The following is an 18155-nucleotide window of genomic DNA, read 5'->3' as shown; positions in this document are numbered from 1 at the left end:
TATCGTTTAGTAAAGTTAAAGAGCAGCTGCGGCCGACAGCATTAGAGTAATCCGAAAAAACTAAGATTGTATCCGTCAGGCAAGGGTTGGCCTTCAGCCGCTCCATGACTCCTTCCGCGGGTTTGGAGTGTCATGTGCACTCGCCCCTTATCGTTTAATAAAGTTAAAGAGCAGCTGCGGCCAACAGCATTAGAGTAGTCCAAAAAAAACTAAGGTTGTATCCGTCAGGCAAGGGTTGGCCTTCAGTCGCTCCATGACTCCTTCCGCGGGTTTGGAGTGTCATGTGCACTCGCCCCTTATCGTTTAGTAAAGGTAAAGAGCAGCTGCGGCCAACAGCATTAGAGTAATCCAAAAAAAACTAAGGTTGTATCCGTCAGGCAAGTGTTGGCCCTCAGCCGCTCCGCTCCATAATTCCTTCCGCGGGTTTGGAATGTCATCTGCACTCGCGCACTATCGTTCGGTGAAGGTAAAGACCAGCTGCGTCCAACAGCACTAGTGTAGAAAAAAACTCTGGTTGTTAAGTTCATATTATCTCTAAGATTATACAATTTTTCATTTAAGTTTATACAATACGGCTACCATCATCACTTACCGACAGTATATAAAAAAGCGTTAATTTAATGCGTTACGTATCCTATTAATAATATTTGCTCCTAATATTATGTCCATTAAATATTCCTACCAATTAGTTATACCGATATTACAACATGAACAGATGTGTTTATCTTTCAAATATGTTAATTGATCAATTACGTATGATTTTACCGCTGTATTCATATTTAAAAATGGTTTCAACACTGCAAAATTGAGATGTTTACATCACCATGTTGGAAAAAATATCACATGTCAGCCGCTAACAGTACTGTATTCAAGTATCTTTAGCCTGATAAAGGAGAGTTTTGTTAAAAGAGTTTGGCGCAAAGCCCATTTATAGATCTTTGGCACAAAGCGTATAATATGGATCTCAATAAATTGTATGCCTACATTATGACAAACAGACTTTTTATAAATATAATTTGAAGAGCAAACTGTATTTAAGTGACAAGCATAACCTATACCTTAAGGCTTCGCTAGTCTAGCGATTTAGCAGACTTTAGCACACACTCATCTTACTGTACGATGGTCGCGGTTTCGAATCCTCGGACGGTACGTAATAAACACTTGTTTTCATGAGTATGATTGTTGAACTTCTATGTAGACGGGGATTAAGATTTGTTGGTCATAAAAAAACGTTAAAGAACAAACAAAAAACCGAGAGAAAGAACAATAGCAGGCGCGCGGAGATTGTGGAGTCCTGTATATATTAATTAAAATGCATAAGAATGTTCATAATACATATTACGCCAATAATCTAAACATAATCTATACCCTTCGAAAACAAAACTAAAAACGATTATTTCTATTTCTATAAGTCTGGATACTAAATCGTTAGGCCAGAAGAAATGTAGAACAGAGGAAGCCCGAAAAAGAGATAGATGGACTATATGAAAGATGATATGGTAAGAAAGGGAGTAAATAACGAAATACTGCGAACAGAAATGAATGGAAGAGAAAAACATATTATGCATACTACAAATAAATATATATAGGAAGAAGCAGATGATGACTAAACTACTAGGCCTGTGCACTCTCAGTAAGACCTTAGTATAAAAAACTTACTGATTAAACTTTATACTTGAATCCTGCCCTGGCGAATAATAATACTGTGTCTCTAATTAATTAAGCGTTATTATACTGTGAATACCTGTGACAAATGATAGTTCACACTTAGCTAACACCTTGCGAAACACGTCATTACGAGCCAACAAATTGTTTGACACTATGAATTGAATAGTACCCATAAAAAATAGAGAAGAATGGTCATCTGCCTACAAATAATACTCAATAGAATATGTTAACGTATGTATTGATTTATAAAGTACATGTTCTTAGTGAGTATTAAAGTTTAGTATAAACGCAGCCAACCAAAAAAGGAGCATTACGGATGTACGAGAAGCAATTACCAATATTACAGTAAATTTATATAAAAAAAGGAAATATAAAAAGAGAAAAAAGAAGAAAAACTCTAAACATATAATGCTGGTAGAATTCAGTATACCAAGGGAAACAAATATACCTGAAGATCATGCAATATAAATAAATAATACGAACTAAAACTGAAATAAAATCTTAATAATAGTGCTTAATCTATATGCGGCTGAAGTGGAAGTGAGAGGTATACCAGCGAAATATCTCTACAATTTCCTAAAATATCTTGTTCTGTCTAGAACTGAAGTAAGTTCTCTATAATACATAGTGTAAATAAATGTCAACGTAAATCGGCTTAATATTTCATGGATTTGTGCGCAAGCCGGATCCATCATGTGGAAGGAAGGGAAACTCCGAGCAATTCCAGAACTTGAGATCCAGGTGTAGGTTTAAGGGATTCCTTGACGATGCATGTGAACACTCATCTTCACCGCTCGTGTTTCTCCCTGTCCAACCAAATTAGGTAGGAACCTACTAGTGCAGCGTTAGATACAAGTTCTAGTATAGAACTTACTGCAGTTCTACACAGGCCAAGAACAGCGTCTATCTACATTAACACAATCGCGCGTCCTTACCTTCTTTGGTCACGTCTCGCATAGAAACAACTCATTCATGGAGCGCCTTGTCATACAGAGTATGATTGACGGTACTAGACCTCGTGGAAACATGGAACGACCACGTCAAAGCAGGAATAGGCGGTCCATTCCACGAATGTACTAGAATACCAGCCAGTAGAGAGAAGTGGCGAAATATTCTACGACGGATGACATCTGTCTCTCACTCTACTACATAATGACCACGACCGTTCTGACAAGAATAAATCGAATAAGAAGAAGAATATCTCTAACACTTCGATCGCATATAAATTAACCACATTTCCATTTTTTTTATACTACGATGGTGGCAATCAAGCATACGGCCCATCTGATGGTAAATGGTTACCGTAGCCTATGAACGCCTGAAACACCAGGGGTATCACTTGCGCGTTGCCGACCCTTAAGAAACCTTAATATACCCTTCTTGAAAAACCCCATGCTGTAGTCTCGTGGGAAAACCTCGGCAGGAAGTTCATTCCACAATCTAAGTGTACGCGGGAGGAAACTCCTCTGAAACCGCACAGTTCGGGACCACTTAGGCTCCAGTGTGTGGGGATGAATTCCCTGTTGATGGCGAGCGGTGGTAAAAGGTGGCTGTCGGCATCATGTCGAACAATTCCTCAGAATAGAGTCCGTTGTATAATCGGTAGAACACACAATGCTAAGCGAAGTCTAGCTTCAAGCTAAGTGGCTCGATACCGCCAGAGAGATTGGGATCATCGACAATTCTCATAGCACGTCTCTGAACCGAGTCAAAAGGACCGAGCTGGTATCCAGGTGCTCCCGCCCAAAGATGAGAGCAGTACTCCATGTGCGGCCGAACCTGTGACTATTTTTAGATAATTTGTTAATTAGTTCGTAATCTTTATTTATTTCTATTGCACAGTCTTTAGGTATATTTGTTTCCTATGGTACAGGTACAATGATCTCTACTAATACTATACGTTTAGTTGTTTTTTTCTTTCTTCTCTTTTGTTTGTGTAAATTAACTGCAATGCAATTTTATTTCAATACCAAAAAAATAATCAGTAAATTTTCGTATGTATTTATGCAATAAAAATAGCGGTAAACAGTCAGTTAAAAGTAATCTACTACACAGTTATTAGTAATACTAAATTTCCGAAAACATGACATTCAATTTTTATATATCTATTTTGACAAACGTGAATCATTCGGCAAATATTTCAATATAGATGATTGATAGCCGAGGCGCCGGAGATATCAGGAGATAAGGTCCATGATGTCAGTGACTACGTATAGGTGTGAAGCGGCGCCGGGGATTATGATGTCACTATGATAATGTGATTAATGCTGAGTTCCCACTGTTATATGCACATATATATATAACTGTAGGACTATATAGTATAATAATAATAATAATAATCTCAGGACAATTCACACAGCGCCATCTAGACCCAAGTTAAGCTTGTGTTATGGGTACTAGAAAACTGATACATATACATAGATATATTTTTTTTAAATACATACATATTATACATAGAAAATACCCAGACCGATACAAACAATCTCATGAATACAAATGTTTGTGCCGTGCGAGGAATCGAACCCGCGACCATCGGTTGTAAAGCGGTGTGCTAGACCGCTAGAACACCGAGGTCGTCAATAATATACCTATATATTATTAATTATATTAAGAAAATGACAGTTTCTTAACACGTTTTATATATTACTAGCAATACTTAAGATTCACTTTGAAATGTATAACCTATGTGTTTAATAAACTTCACAATAACATAACTTATACATCAGAATACTTAGATATAAGCTATATTATTGTAAAGTTTCATTAAAATTTATTTAGTAGTTTTTGCATGAAAGAGTAAGAAACTTCCATCCATCCGTCCACACTCACAAACGACCTGTTTATTACCCACGACTGAATTAAAAGAAATAAAATTTCTAAAGTAAAAGTACGTAAATTTACTCCTTCTAACATTAGCTACCTGCAAGTGGTAGTCCCGTCATTGGTCCAGCCGTTTCAGAGATCACCAAGAACAAATACATAAAATGAAAGACAGACAGACATTTTTTTTCAATTAATTTTATTTATATAATTACCATATATAATTTTAATAAAAAATTGTTCATATGAAATTACAAAAAGACACTTCAAATTAATTTATATACATTTGTATATCATTGTATACATTTTATATTGTTTGTATATTGTTGTATACATTTTGATGAAGCACAGTCCCCTCCGATCGAACCCCGTCCAATTCAAACGGGGATCGATATTACGACGGCCCGCGCCGAGGTTCGAACTCCTAGCGGTGCCCTCAGACTAAAGTCGTATCCGTCAGGCGGGAGTTGGCCTTCAGCCGCTCCATAAGATCTTCCGCGGGTTTGGAGTGCCATCTGCACTCGCCCCCTATCGTCCGGTGAAGCTGTAAAAGCCAGCTGCGGGCCAACAGCATTAGAGTAGTCCGAAAAAATATATAATAATAATAATATATATATAATTACTAAAAATCACAGGAATTACCACGTTTTATTTATATTGAATTAACTAATTATAATACGTATATATAATCACCGCGCTATATTTAAAACAGTTTATAATAATAATATATTGACTTGGACAATTCACACAGCGCCAGCTGCGGCCATCAGCATTAGTAGTCAGAATAAAAAAAAATGAAGCGCAGTGTGAACATGCCCTAACAGAATTTAAATTTCCGATAAATCATATATAGACTTTGAACTATGACGGAGTTACATATAGCAATAATATGACGTCGCAATCTAAAGTGCATGTTAGTAATCAAGGAAAAATGTATATAAAATATTATTATCGTTTTATGTTACAGTGTACCTTTTTTTTATATATATGTATATATATAGTAGATTTTATTACTATTATCATTCAATAACTTCGAAGTCCTCGATGGTTTAGCAGTTTAGCGCACCGCCTTTCTTCTATTGGTCGCGAATTCAGTTCCTCGCACGGTTCAAACATGTATTCATGAGTATGTTTGTATGGGTCTGGGTGTTTTCTATGTATATTATATGTATTTAGAAAAAATCGATTGTTTAGTATCCATAACACAAGCTCTGCTTAATTTGCGAGTAGATGGCGCTGTGTGAATTGTCGTGAGATACTGTTGTAAAAAAATATACTCCTAAAAATTTTTATTACTATTATCTATACATTTATAAAAAACGGAAGATTTTACTTTTTACAGCAGATTTTATTTATAATACCTACTCATAACATTTGAGTTCTGCTGTCACGCTTCCGAAATTCATCCCCTAACAGGGGCGAAATTGGGCTAGAAATTGAATAAAAGTTGATCACTTTTTGAAAATAGGAATATGAGAACTATAGTAATTTTGATACATACATTATTTACTACATTGTTTTATCTAAATTTATCCCCTATGAAATTAAGATAGAAGATGAAACTGAAAGTATTGTAAAATAGATTAAATATATCATACATTATGTTAAAATAAAGAACATGCTATTCAACAACAGCTTATAGTAAAGATATATCTATCATATCTATTTTCTATTTTTTTCATCTACATATCCATTTATATGTTTGAAATGATAATCCCCAAAAAGATTAAAATCCTATGCATTTTACTCCTCGACCTAACATTGTTTAGGCCGACACACAATAAAACGTTTATTTACAGTGTTTATTATAAACAAAAAATAATATAGATAGATAATCTGTTTGATTATTTACTTATTATAATAAGTAAGTTAATGACTGATTAAATCACCGGATTAATTATTATTTGAAAGTCAATTTATTAAAAAATACAATGAATAATAAAGATGGCTGCCTTCATTTTATATTGCGCATGCGTGCTATGGAGCGAATAGAATTCGAGCACTTACAAGTAAATGCATACGAATCGCCGGAACCTAAAGAAGAGAAAAAAAAGTAAATGCATTTTATAATGGTCTTTATAGAGATATTACAGGCATACCGTCTGTAGGGATTGGTTTATTTTAAAGGGTTTTACCATTTACAAAGTCACTAATTATAGATACAAGTCAAGAATAACGCATGTGACTTTGCACAATCGGCTTCCAGTACTTAAGTGTAGTGACATTGTAAATGGTAAAATGACCTAATTGTCTATGGTTTGAGTATTTTTGGCGGCAAACTGTTAGCTTGATAATCTGTGATTCTGTTTTTCAATAGCTACAGTAACAGACCTTACATATACTTGATTCCACAATTGGACTTCACATAGCTCTAATATCTTAATTATTTAATACTAGCTGACTTGCGCATCTTCGTCTGCATCACACTTACTTGATATTTATTATTATATTTTGCCCAACTTACATAAAATTGTATTAATTATAGCCTGTGTTATTCTGATCTATGTATAAGCTAACTACTGTCAAGTTTCAGTAAAATCTGTTCAGTAGTTTTTGCTCGAAAGGGTATCCATATTCACAAAATTTTGCGTTTATAATATTGGTATACTCAGCTCAAATATTTTGATCATTGTTTAAAAGAAATAGAAATAATATTGAATCTCATAAATCTAATAACACTTTTGAATTTATTTATTGCAAATATAAGATGTCCTTTTGAATATATTTTTTATTATTGGTGTCTCTTTTTCTATTTCACGTGTAAGATGACTCTATGAATGTTTCTATATTATTGATGTTTATTTGTTTGTTCCAGGTGTACGATGAGTCTCCGACGGTGGTAGAGGCCGGGAGGGCGGCCGGATGCGGCCCGCGCGCGCCCGTCCGCCCGCCGCCTCCGTCACTTAGCGGCGGCCGCGCAGACGCCGCGCTGCTACTATGCGCATGGCAATCGCCCTGCCCACTCTGCTCGCGGTAAGCACTAGTTTTTTAAGGGATGATAATGGAATAGGCCATGTAGCCTGACTTATTAAATTCAGGCTACATAGCCTTTTTTTTATTGTGACTTTTTTTTTTTTATGAAGTATAATATTTAAATATTGTTTTTGCTAGACAAAAATTATGCTTATAACAATAGAATAAGGGTCATCAAAATAACATAAACACTAAATTTTACACACAAATATACCAAAATACTGATCGTAGACTTAAACTGTCACTTATAAAACAGATATATTATAAATACCTTATAGACTAACAGACATAACAAATGCTAATTCAAATTGTCTCTGTGATCACGACACTGACGACGGCAATTTTCCACGGTAGCGCCGAAGGACGACTACTGGCCGAAGGGGGTCTCCCTTCGGCCAGTTGTCGTCCTTTATGAAGGTGCAGCATGTTAGTAGGGACCCGGGCCACGAACGCTTTGAATCTCGCGTTGTAACTCGATTTAAACTGCGTCACCCTCTATGTCAAGTTACTTTTGGTCCGGATATAGTCCATAATGTCCTGTCCTGTTCCTTGGTGGCGTAAAACCAATATAACTAAAGCACCAGATATAAATATCAAAACTAGACAGCTGAAATGGCGCTGGGTTGGCCATTACGTGGAAAGGATAAAGGATAAATGGTGTAAGGTCATAACTACTTGGCCCCCAAGACAAGGACAAAGAAAAAGATGACGACCAAATAGAAGATGGGAAAATGAAATAGTTAGAACAGCAGGGGAGGTACGGACCAGGATCACACAAGACAGAACAGAGTGGAAAAGATTAGATGAGGCCTTTGCTTGGAAACAAGCAGACGTCCAAGAACTACTAGATATAGAATGAACAGGACAAAAAAATTACGTCTAAATTAAGGGCTATAATAATAAAATGGATCATGTGTATGTACTCCCTCCTGCGCTAACGGTCTATGGGCGAAAATATGTAAAACTCATCCTTTCATGCTCCACTGAAGCCCCGCCAGCCAGGTCAAGACAGTTAGCCTATCGTGCCAAATACTACAGGAATTTATCTGGGAATCACCCAGAGGACACTGCGTAGATGTCAATCAGACATGGTATATTTTTTTATGGATGATAACGGTATGGTTCACCCGGCCGCGCTAACGGTTTACGATGGCGGGACACCAGAGAAGGATAAGATGAGCATGAGGTCAGGTCAGTTAGCACATCATGACAAATTCACCAAGAATTTATCACAATGGTTTCCAGAAGTACCGCATGGAGGTCAACCTGACCTGGTACATTCAAATTCAAATTCAAATTCAAAAATCATTTATTCATGTAGGACATTTTAGCCGCTTATGAACGTCAAATTTTTACATTATAATTTTATTTTTTCCCTACCGTCCAATTCGGTATATAGATCCAATTGAGAAGAACTGGCAAGAAACTCAATTGAATTACTTTTTTTTTTAAAGCCAGTTCTTTACAATGTATTTTTATATAGGTGTCTATGTCTAACATTAAATGAAAATTCAGTGCATGAACAACTATTGCCATGCACACTCGTCATTCAAGTAATCGTTTAGTGAGTAATAGGCTTTGCTCAGTAAATATGATTTAACAGATATTTTGAATTTATTTAAGGGTAATTCCAACATATCCTTTGGTATCTTATTGTAAATTTTTATACCTATTCCCATAAAAGACCTATTAACTTTTTCTAAACGATACTTGGGGACAGCAAGTTTGTCTTTAAATCCAGTAAATTGGTCCACATTACTAACAATACTCTTTTCCCAACATATATGAATATTAGTAGAAATGAAATGCCTTTCCCCCTAGTGAGCACTATTTAGGACAGGCAGAAAAATTTACTAGAGACTGATATGATAGGACATATCATCGAGACGATATTAAAAATATAGATATTTCTTTATCAGTCAAGATCTCATTTTAATCAATATCGATGACAATCTTTAACGATTACGACGTTTAGTACACCGCCATGCTCCCGGTGGTTGCGAGTTCAATTCTTCGCGTGGTGCAACACATTTGTATTCATGAGTATGATTGTTTGTATTGGTCTGGATGTGAGTATGATCATTTGTATTAGTCTCAATGTTTTCTGGGTATATTACATATTTATTTACAAAATAAATGTTGTACTATCGGTTGACTAATACTAGTTGTAGTAGATATTTACTATAACAAATAACATTGTCTATGAATATGAGTTCCCGACATTTCAACGCTGTTGCAGTCTGCCCATGACCAAATGTTTGTAAGTTTATTAAATTGTTATATAAGTATACCGTAGATACAATTATTAAGTTGATTTAACAAACCTCACAATTTAATGAAACTGAATTATAAAATAGCACTTTATTTATATAAAATAGAAATTTAATTTAGATAATGCAATTATGATTTCAAGATCAGCGCGTGTATAAATGATATTCATAATAGATAATCGCAAACATTTTATCAGAATGTTACATCTAATCACACATCTTTATGCGGTCGAGCGAAGCTTCTTACGGCAGTATGCCACGAACCGCGCGCTCTACTAGTCGTCTAAAAAAGTAAAGCGCGGACTCTATGGCCTGCGCCGCCTGTCAAAATACGCGCGCATATTCTGTAATTTAAAAATGGAACTGTAAATAGATTAAAAATATTAAAAGTCAGTTTTATATATACAAAATATTTATCATTTTTTTTATATTAATCTGTGTTAATAAATGATGTATTAGTGTTAAGTTTTTAAAAATTCCACAAAAGTGAATCGAATATAAACATTTTCAAATGAACGGCAGTGTTGACCTCAAATTTTATGTATGATTTATTCAAGTCCTTGGACAAATTTATTTTTGCTCATGGCAATTAATATGGTGAGTTCATATTATTTTTATGTATTTCTCGTAGACGTTTGACAACGTGACCTCACAATTTTAAATTACCAATTAACGACTAATTCCATTAAATATAAATTTGTTTACACCGTCTATTAGGAGTTAGTTGTAATACCTAAATCCGCTTGTTGCTTAATCTTTAATAATTCAATTAATTTTGAAACGACATATCGTAAAATACAGTTGAAACGTTAATTTTAATTAAGCTGAAATTACCACTTATTTTTATGTAATTTGAATGGCAAACAAACAGACGTTCCACCTGAATATAAACGGTAATCGTCGTCACCTCTATCCAAGAACACTACGACATTTTTTTTTTGGTACTATTATCCTTCAACTGTATGGCAAAGGAAACTGTGCCCATACGATGTTTTTAATTTTCTTAGTTTATTTTATACTAGCCGTGCCCGCGCTTTTACCCGTGTGAATTTCAAAGCCTATATGTTATATTGATGTATAAGCTATATTACTGTAAAGTTTCATCAAAATCCGTTATGTTAAAGAGTAACAAACTTCCATCCATACTTTACTTTCGCGTTTATAATATTAACAAGATTGTTAAATATCTTTAATATATCATCACACCAGCCCTCCGATTAGGATGGGTAGACCTAACTGAGTAGGTGCCAAAATGTCTATTCGTCTAGTCATTTATAACAGTTGTCTACTTTCATAACTCATCCTATTCATCAAGGTGAACGTCTAATCGCGATAAATCTTATCATAATAGGTCGGTCTTGACCTCTTCCGGTGCTAAAATCCTTTCGCTTTCACATTGCATATTTTAAAAGATAATAAATTTTAAAAGATAAAAATACGTGTTTTCATTTAAATATGGGAAAGGTTATATATTACTACGTGATGCAAAAATTTTGTACCCCTTTTTACGAAAATTGCGCGGATGGACGTGGATAAATTTCGCACACTTATAGTTCATATAAAGAAGGAGTGCGAATGCAATTTTTTTTACTTAAGCATAATAGTACATTAAATCAATAAAAAAAGATTACACACAGACTAATACTTAGGATATCTTTTACATGAACCGTAATAAATTTATTCCGACTGGTCTCCAGTGGTCTCCAAGTGGTCGTAATTCGACCATAATTAATTAGGTATTATTTTATAGACTGTTGATTAAATATAAATAAATATTTTTTTTATTTAAATAACTTTAATGCACGACATATGTACATAAGTAAAGAGTACATATTGCGGCGAAATATAACATTCAAAGTTTGTAAAAATGATACCATAAGGGGGTAAAATAATATTGAGAATGAAAGTTTGTATGGAAATTCATCATTTTTGAAACTAGATCAATAGAAAAGAATAAAAATCATTTATTTAAACAAACTTACATTGAATCACTTTTGAATAGTCATCACATTTTTTTCAAACTACCGCTCATTCGGAAAGCTGTCTCATCACAAGAAGAACGAGCAAGAAACTTGCATGTTGCTCTTTCAAATAATTTTATTGTTACTTTACATTTTTAAGTTGAAATTATTATTGGGTTATTTGGGTTGGATTATTAAATATTCTTTTCTTTATTAAGGTCACTATAACACGCGGACGAAGACGCGGACACAGCTAGTATTGGTATAATTTTATAAATATGAATATAACCAATCAATCGTAATGCTGAAGTTTTCATAATTTTGTATTTTCATGTGTCAATAACCTATAAAACTCACACGGATAACTAGTTCCAATAATTTCAATTGTAACGTAAACAAGGAAATGAAAACGAATATATTTCTATTTTAGACATGTTTCCAACTGATTTTACTGAAAATAACGCAGTAACGTATCGATAACATGTATTTAATATAGCCGTTTTTGAAGAGTTATTACTAACGTGACCATTTATTATTTGCTAGCTGTGCTCGCGACTTTTCCGCGTGGAATAGTAAACTTAAGTAAATAAAGAAAATATATTTATCTAGATTATAAGCCAAAAAAGTTTCGTCATATAACCATTTTGTCGCACTAAAAAGTAGGCTCACTTGACTATTTGTTCTTTATTAGACTCAAAACAGGACATTGGTTTATTTAGGTCACTCAACAGACAGTCAATGACAAAAAAAATATTTTAAAGTTAAGCTAGCTTAACTTGGGTGATTTGTCCTGAGATTATTATTTTTCTTCTCTCTATCGTGACACTCTCTTAGCTTTTGCTGGTTTTTTTCCACACTTACGGGCCGAAACCAAGTAAGTGCAGTGTGTATGTATTATTTCTTAACTTTACAAGAATTCTCATCTCCCCTCTTAAGGAGAGGAAATGGCAACTTACCCCCGGTAGATATACACAGTCGGCCGGGGTACAGGGCCCCAGAGAGAGAAACCGGCGTACAATGCGGGCAGAATCTAAGAGCACCGCTTTCTGCATCTTTCCCGGGAGTGAGCCGCCTCGGAATCCCAACCGTCTGAGATGTTGTTCCAAACTGGTTGGAGTAAGACCGTTCACCGACACTAAAATTGGAATGATTTCGGTAGAAATGTGGGGGCACATTTCGGTCACCTCGTGAGCCAGGTCGAGATATTTTCTCTTTTTCTCGATTTCGGCTTTCATGAGGTTTTCGTCATGCGGTATGGTGACGTCCACCAAAAACACCCTCGAGAGTGCCCGATCCATCACGATATCAGATCTGTTCGCAAGAACGGTTCACGACATCAGGTTTGTTCGCAAGAACGGTCCACTTAACGTCAGGTGAATCATCAGCTTGTTTGATATCCCATAAAACATATACATCATCATGAGAATCTATTATCATTCCTTTGCTAAGCACACATATCAATACAAAACGTGAAAGTCATGTAGACAAATATTTATTTTGCACGGATATTGAAATGGCAGTCGTCGGAAGACAAATCAACGTGTCAAAAGTTGAAATAAGAAAGCAGTGAAATCATTTAAATTCATTATGACGACTTGATTTTTTTTTTATATATATCTTTACTAATTATATACATCTTATATATAAAATTCTCTAGACCAATCTTTATACTTGCTTGACCAATTTCTATTAAATTTTATATACATATATTCTACTTTTCATACCCCTAAGTGATAAGAGTTGTCTACCCCTAACATTTATTTTTATTTTTTTGCATATTTTATTTTGTAGTGTGGCATTAAAAATACATACAACCCTAAAATTTCATCCTTCTACCATCAACCCCTATTTTTTAATATCGATATTGATTTATATGGCAAAATAACGTTTGCCGGGACAGCTAATATATGAATAGAAACACCATTTTACGCTGACTCCAAATGAATGGAATAACGAAGAAACAGATGCTGATGATGCATCACCAGAATACACCCAAAAAAAATACCATGGAATCACGAATCAAATCCTTTCTCAATTGGTTCAAAATCGTGTACCGCATAAACTACATACATTGTCTATAGTTTTCTCTAAATCATAGACAAATCCATAAACCATAGACTCTACAATTTTTAAGTTGTCACCGTCAATTTTACATAGATTAATTATCCTAAATGGTTCAAAATCGTGTATCGCCCAAACTCTAACTTTGTCTATAGTTTTCTCTAAATCATAGACAAACTCTTCATTACATAGTATAAAATAAAGTCGCTGCTGCTGTCTGTGCTTAAATCTTTAGAACTGCGCGGTTTTTTTTAATAGATAGAGGAAGATTCAAGAGGAATGTTGATATATATAATATATGTATACCCGTGCGAAGCAGGGGCGAGTAGTACTAGCTACTCGTATCTATAATACTCAAAATTTTTTAATCGTTACCGTCAATTTTACATCAATTAATTATCCTAAGACAATATTGTTCTCAGAGATTACACGCTGGGTGGTCTGGTTATCAAGGCCCTTATGACAACTGGGTACCAGAGAAATGTCGCGTAGTACAAAAAGCTATATTGGCCCATTGTTCTTGTCATGGGACACTTGATTTGTATAAGTCAGGCGCGGCGGCTATATCGAGCATTATTCCTTCACATTGTTTCCTTACAAGATATAAAATTATTATTATTATTCATTTTAATCACTATAATATTTGTTACGTATTCATTACGTTTATATATGATGCACTATGATGGCTACGATGATCTAACGCTTTAGCAGACCGCTTTACTTCCAAAGGTCGCGGGTTCGATACCTGTTCTTGAATATGATTGTTTGTAACGGTCTGTGTGTTTTCTACTTATATTATACTAGCAACTTCAAAAGCGTAAGTATTTGAAAAATATTTAAATACCTTTTATACATAAGTAAAAAGTACATGTATATACATGTACATAAGGGGGACTTACACCTAATGGCATCTTCTACCAGTCAACCATGAGTTGTACAGAGATAAATTGTTGGCAGATTGAATTGAAACAATATTATAATATTTTTATAAAATAAACACAAATAAATATATACTATACATAAATATCCCTACAAATATACATAAATATGTACATATATACAATACAAAAACGTACCATACATATATACATAGCGTAATATATATATACAATTTTCTTAAAAAGGAGTACAAAGAATTTTCTTTACGTTTTAATATTATGGTAAATGCCTCTTGATTAATCGATCGTGAAACAATTTATTGATTTCAGATAATAAATAGAATAGAAAAAACCGTTAAATTATTACTTTGAAATCGTTGTTTATTTACTCCAAAACACGAGGATTGTATAAATTAGAATAAAGTTTATTCTATTGGATGGGAAAAGGGAATTCCTATAAAAAGGGAGTCATTTTCGTGGTGGTCTACTTCAGGTATTTTATGTGGATGTAGACATAACCTGATCTGTCTGTTATGTCTATGTAACTATCAATTCGGTTTTTCAAGAAAAATGCATTTTTTCGTCACTTTCTTAATGCGCATCTGCTGACTCCACTGGTGTTACAGCCGTCCATAGGCTACAGTAACCGTTTACCATCAGTTGTGCCATATGCAGTTATTACCAACACTGTCTTTCTTAATCCGCATGTGACTCCACTGGTGTTACAGCCGTCCATAGGCTACAGTAACCGTTTACCATCAGTTGTGCCATATGCCGTTATTACCAACACTGTCTTTCTTAATGCGCATGTGACTCCACTGGTGTTACAGCCGTCCATAGGCTACAGTAACCGTTTACCATCAGTTGTGCCTTATGCAGCTATTACCAACGCTGTCTTTCTTAATCCGCATGTGACTCCACTGGTGTTACAGCCCGTCCATAGGCTACAGTAACCGTTTACCATCAGTTGTGCCATATGCCGTTATTACCAACACTGTCTTTCTTAATGCGCATCTGATTCCACTGGTGTTACAGCCGTCCATAGGCTACAGTAACCGTTTACCATCAGTTGTGCCATATGCCGTTATTACCAACACTGTCTTTCTTAATGCGCATCTGATTCCACTGGTGTTACAGCCGTCCATAGGCTACAACCATTTACCATCAATTGTGCCTCATGCAGTTATTACAACGCTGTCTTTCTAATCCGCATGACTTCATGTGTTACATCTTATCAGTCCTTTACCATCAGTTGTGCCATATGCCAGTTATAAACCGTTAGCTTAATGCGCATGTGACTCCACTGGTGTTATTATCATCCATAAAAAAAAAACCGTTTACCATCAGTTATGCCATATGCCGTTATTACCAATACTGTAGTATAAAAAAATCTTCAATATATATTATCTCTGCTTAGTTTGTCTGCTTATTTATTTGAAAAGCATACGATCTGAATTTCTTGTCAGTTCATCTCATCTCTAAAATCATTCCGAACTGACGGTAGATTTTACATATCATAAGAGTTTGTAATTGAACTACATGAATTTTTAATTTGAATTTGTGACTAGTTGGCACTATGAATTGTCCTGGGTTACTGTAATAGACCTACATGAATTTTTAATTTGAATTTGTGACTAGTGGGCACTATGAATAATATGGCACTATAAAAGGGTTATATAATCCAGGAAAATTCATAGTGTCAACTAGTCACAAATTCAAATTAAAATTCAAGTATTACTATTAGAATAATCAATCTATTTACAAAACAAACTTTCTCCTTTATGACATTGTCATGATTGTTATTTATACAATACACGTTGTTGTTTATCTAAAATATTTCAATAATAATCAGTTAATAATATATTTACTCGTAACACTATCTAATATTTTCCTGTTATTGTAGCGTGATGTATTAAATCTAATTCGATGCCATAAAAAGTATTACCCAGGCAACAAACGGCACCATGCCTAAAAACTAAAAATATAACATGGTTTTAAAGAAACTATGTATTATTTTCAGTTACATATGTATTTTTTTGTGTTATATGTATTATTCAGATTAATGTGTTTTATTATAATTATATATAATCATATTTAATAAGATTGAGAACATTTATGCTCGAACTGTTATTAAATATGATTAACTAAAGGTAGATTTAATTTATAGTAATAATAATAATCATCTCAGGACAATAACGCAGCGCCATCTAGATTCAAACTAGATTAAACTTGTACATACAATATATGTACGTATTTAAAAAAAATTCCAAGTATTTATATCAGTTGTCTGATATGTTGATATATGTAGTATATGATGATATATGACCTATAACACGAGCTCTGCTTACCGTGGGACTAGATGATGATGCGCTCTGTTTATTGTCCATTGGATTATTTATATTAGCTGTAACCCTCTCTAGTAGTCCTAGTAGTTTTAATATATGTATTAGAACTATTAGAGATACAATTGGGAACTATAGAACTTAGTTTGTTTTTAATTGTGAATAACTGTCCAAGAGAAAAAATACATCATAACATTGTAATATGTTCAGGTACAATACCTTTTCACAAAAAAATCTTATAATTATAATACTGAACACCATTTATTTAAAAGAGCAACATACAAGTTTCTTCCTCGTTCTTCTTATGATGAGACTGCTTTCAGTGTAGTATAATAAAAAAAAATGTGACTATTCAAATGTGCTCATATTAAGTTTATTTGAATAAAGATATACTATTTTTTTCACTCATAATTAATTTAATAGCCGCGCTCTTGTCGGTAGTGCTCGTGCCATATTCCACGATGTTCCATCGATCTCTTTAGTTGTTGATACTTCTACTATTTCTTTTGCGGGTCCAAAAACTCCATAAAGAGGGGATGTCCTCATATCGTAAAAATGATAAGTTACTGATAAATAACTTTCTAAAACCATGAGTTGCAATTATTCAGTAAATTTCCGTAATATTTCCTTTTTTTATAGTTATTAATAAACAGATAAATATTATCGGCGAGACGCATTATGTATTACAAAATAATCATAATATTACGTATTTACGATAGATATCTTGAAATTCTTTTGATGATTACTTTTATGGTTTAATCGTGTTGTGAGATTTTATCGTGTTATCAGTGGCACCACCTCTAGATCATCAACAACTAGAATGAGATTAGGTTTGCGGCCCGCCCGATGGCAACAGTCACCGTTGCCCATTAGCAACGATAATGGGCGGGGATTACCACTTTCTAATATGTTAGTTACTTAAAAATCCCGTAAAAATTCCAATTGGCAAATCTATTACTTAATTTATGTACGTATTAAAATACAAGCGCCTGTGTGCTATTCTAAACATAGAAGCAGTAATTCTTATTTATTAATTAATTCGGATTACATCCATATTGTGTTAGTAACCAACTTATAAAATCATCATTGCCTTGCCTTTATCCCATTATTTGTGGTCGGCGCAGTATGTCATTCTCTTCCACTGATCTCTATCGGTCGTCATATCTGAGCATACTCTTCTTT

General features: G+C 34.3%; 1 protein-coding gene across 2 annotated transcripts in view; it reads left to right on the top strand.

Annotated features, from left to right (window-relative positions):
• Positions 1–18155, top strand: part of LOC131843379 (uncharacterized) — a 138956-nt gene that overhangs the window by 96562 nt on the left and 24239 nt on the right. Inside the window, exon 3 of one of the 2 annotated variants that reach the window (XM_059192008.1) lies at positions 7304–7461. In XM_059192008.1, coding sequence (XP_059047991.1) covers positions 7426–7461 — 36 coding nt within the window. In that variant the 5' untranslated portion in view covers positions 7304–7425. Of the gene's footprint in view, positions 1–7303; positions 7462–10247; positions 10329–18155 lie in introns of those variants that run through there. The other variant, XM_059192007.1, reaches the window with a different exon arrangement.

This window comes from Achroia grisella, unplaced genomic scaffold (assembly GCF_030625045.1).
Source record: "Achroia grisella isolate CSIRO2021 unplaced genomic scaffold, CSIRO_AGI_Agris_v1 utg3071, whole genome shotgun sequence".
NCBI classification, from domain to species: Eukaryota; Metazoa; Arthropoda; class Insecta; order Lepidoptera; family Pyralidae; genus Achroia; species Achroia grisella.
Note: the sequence above shows the minus strand (reverse complement) of the source record. Positions and strands in the feature narration are given on the sequence as shown.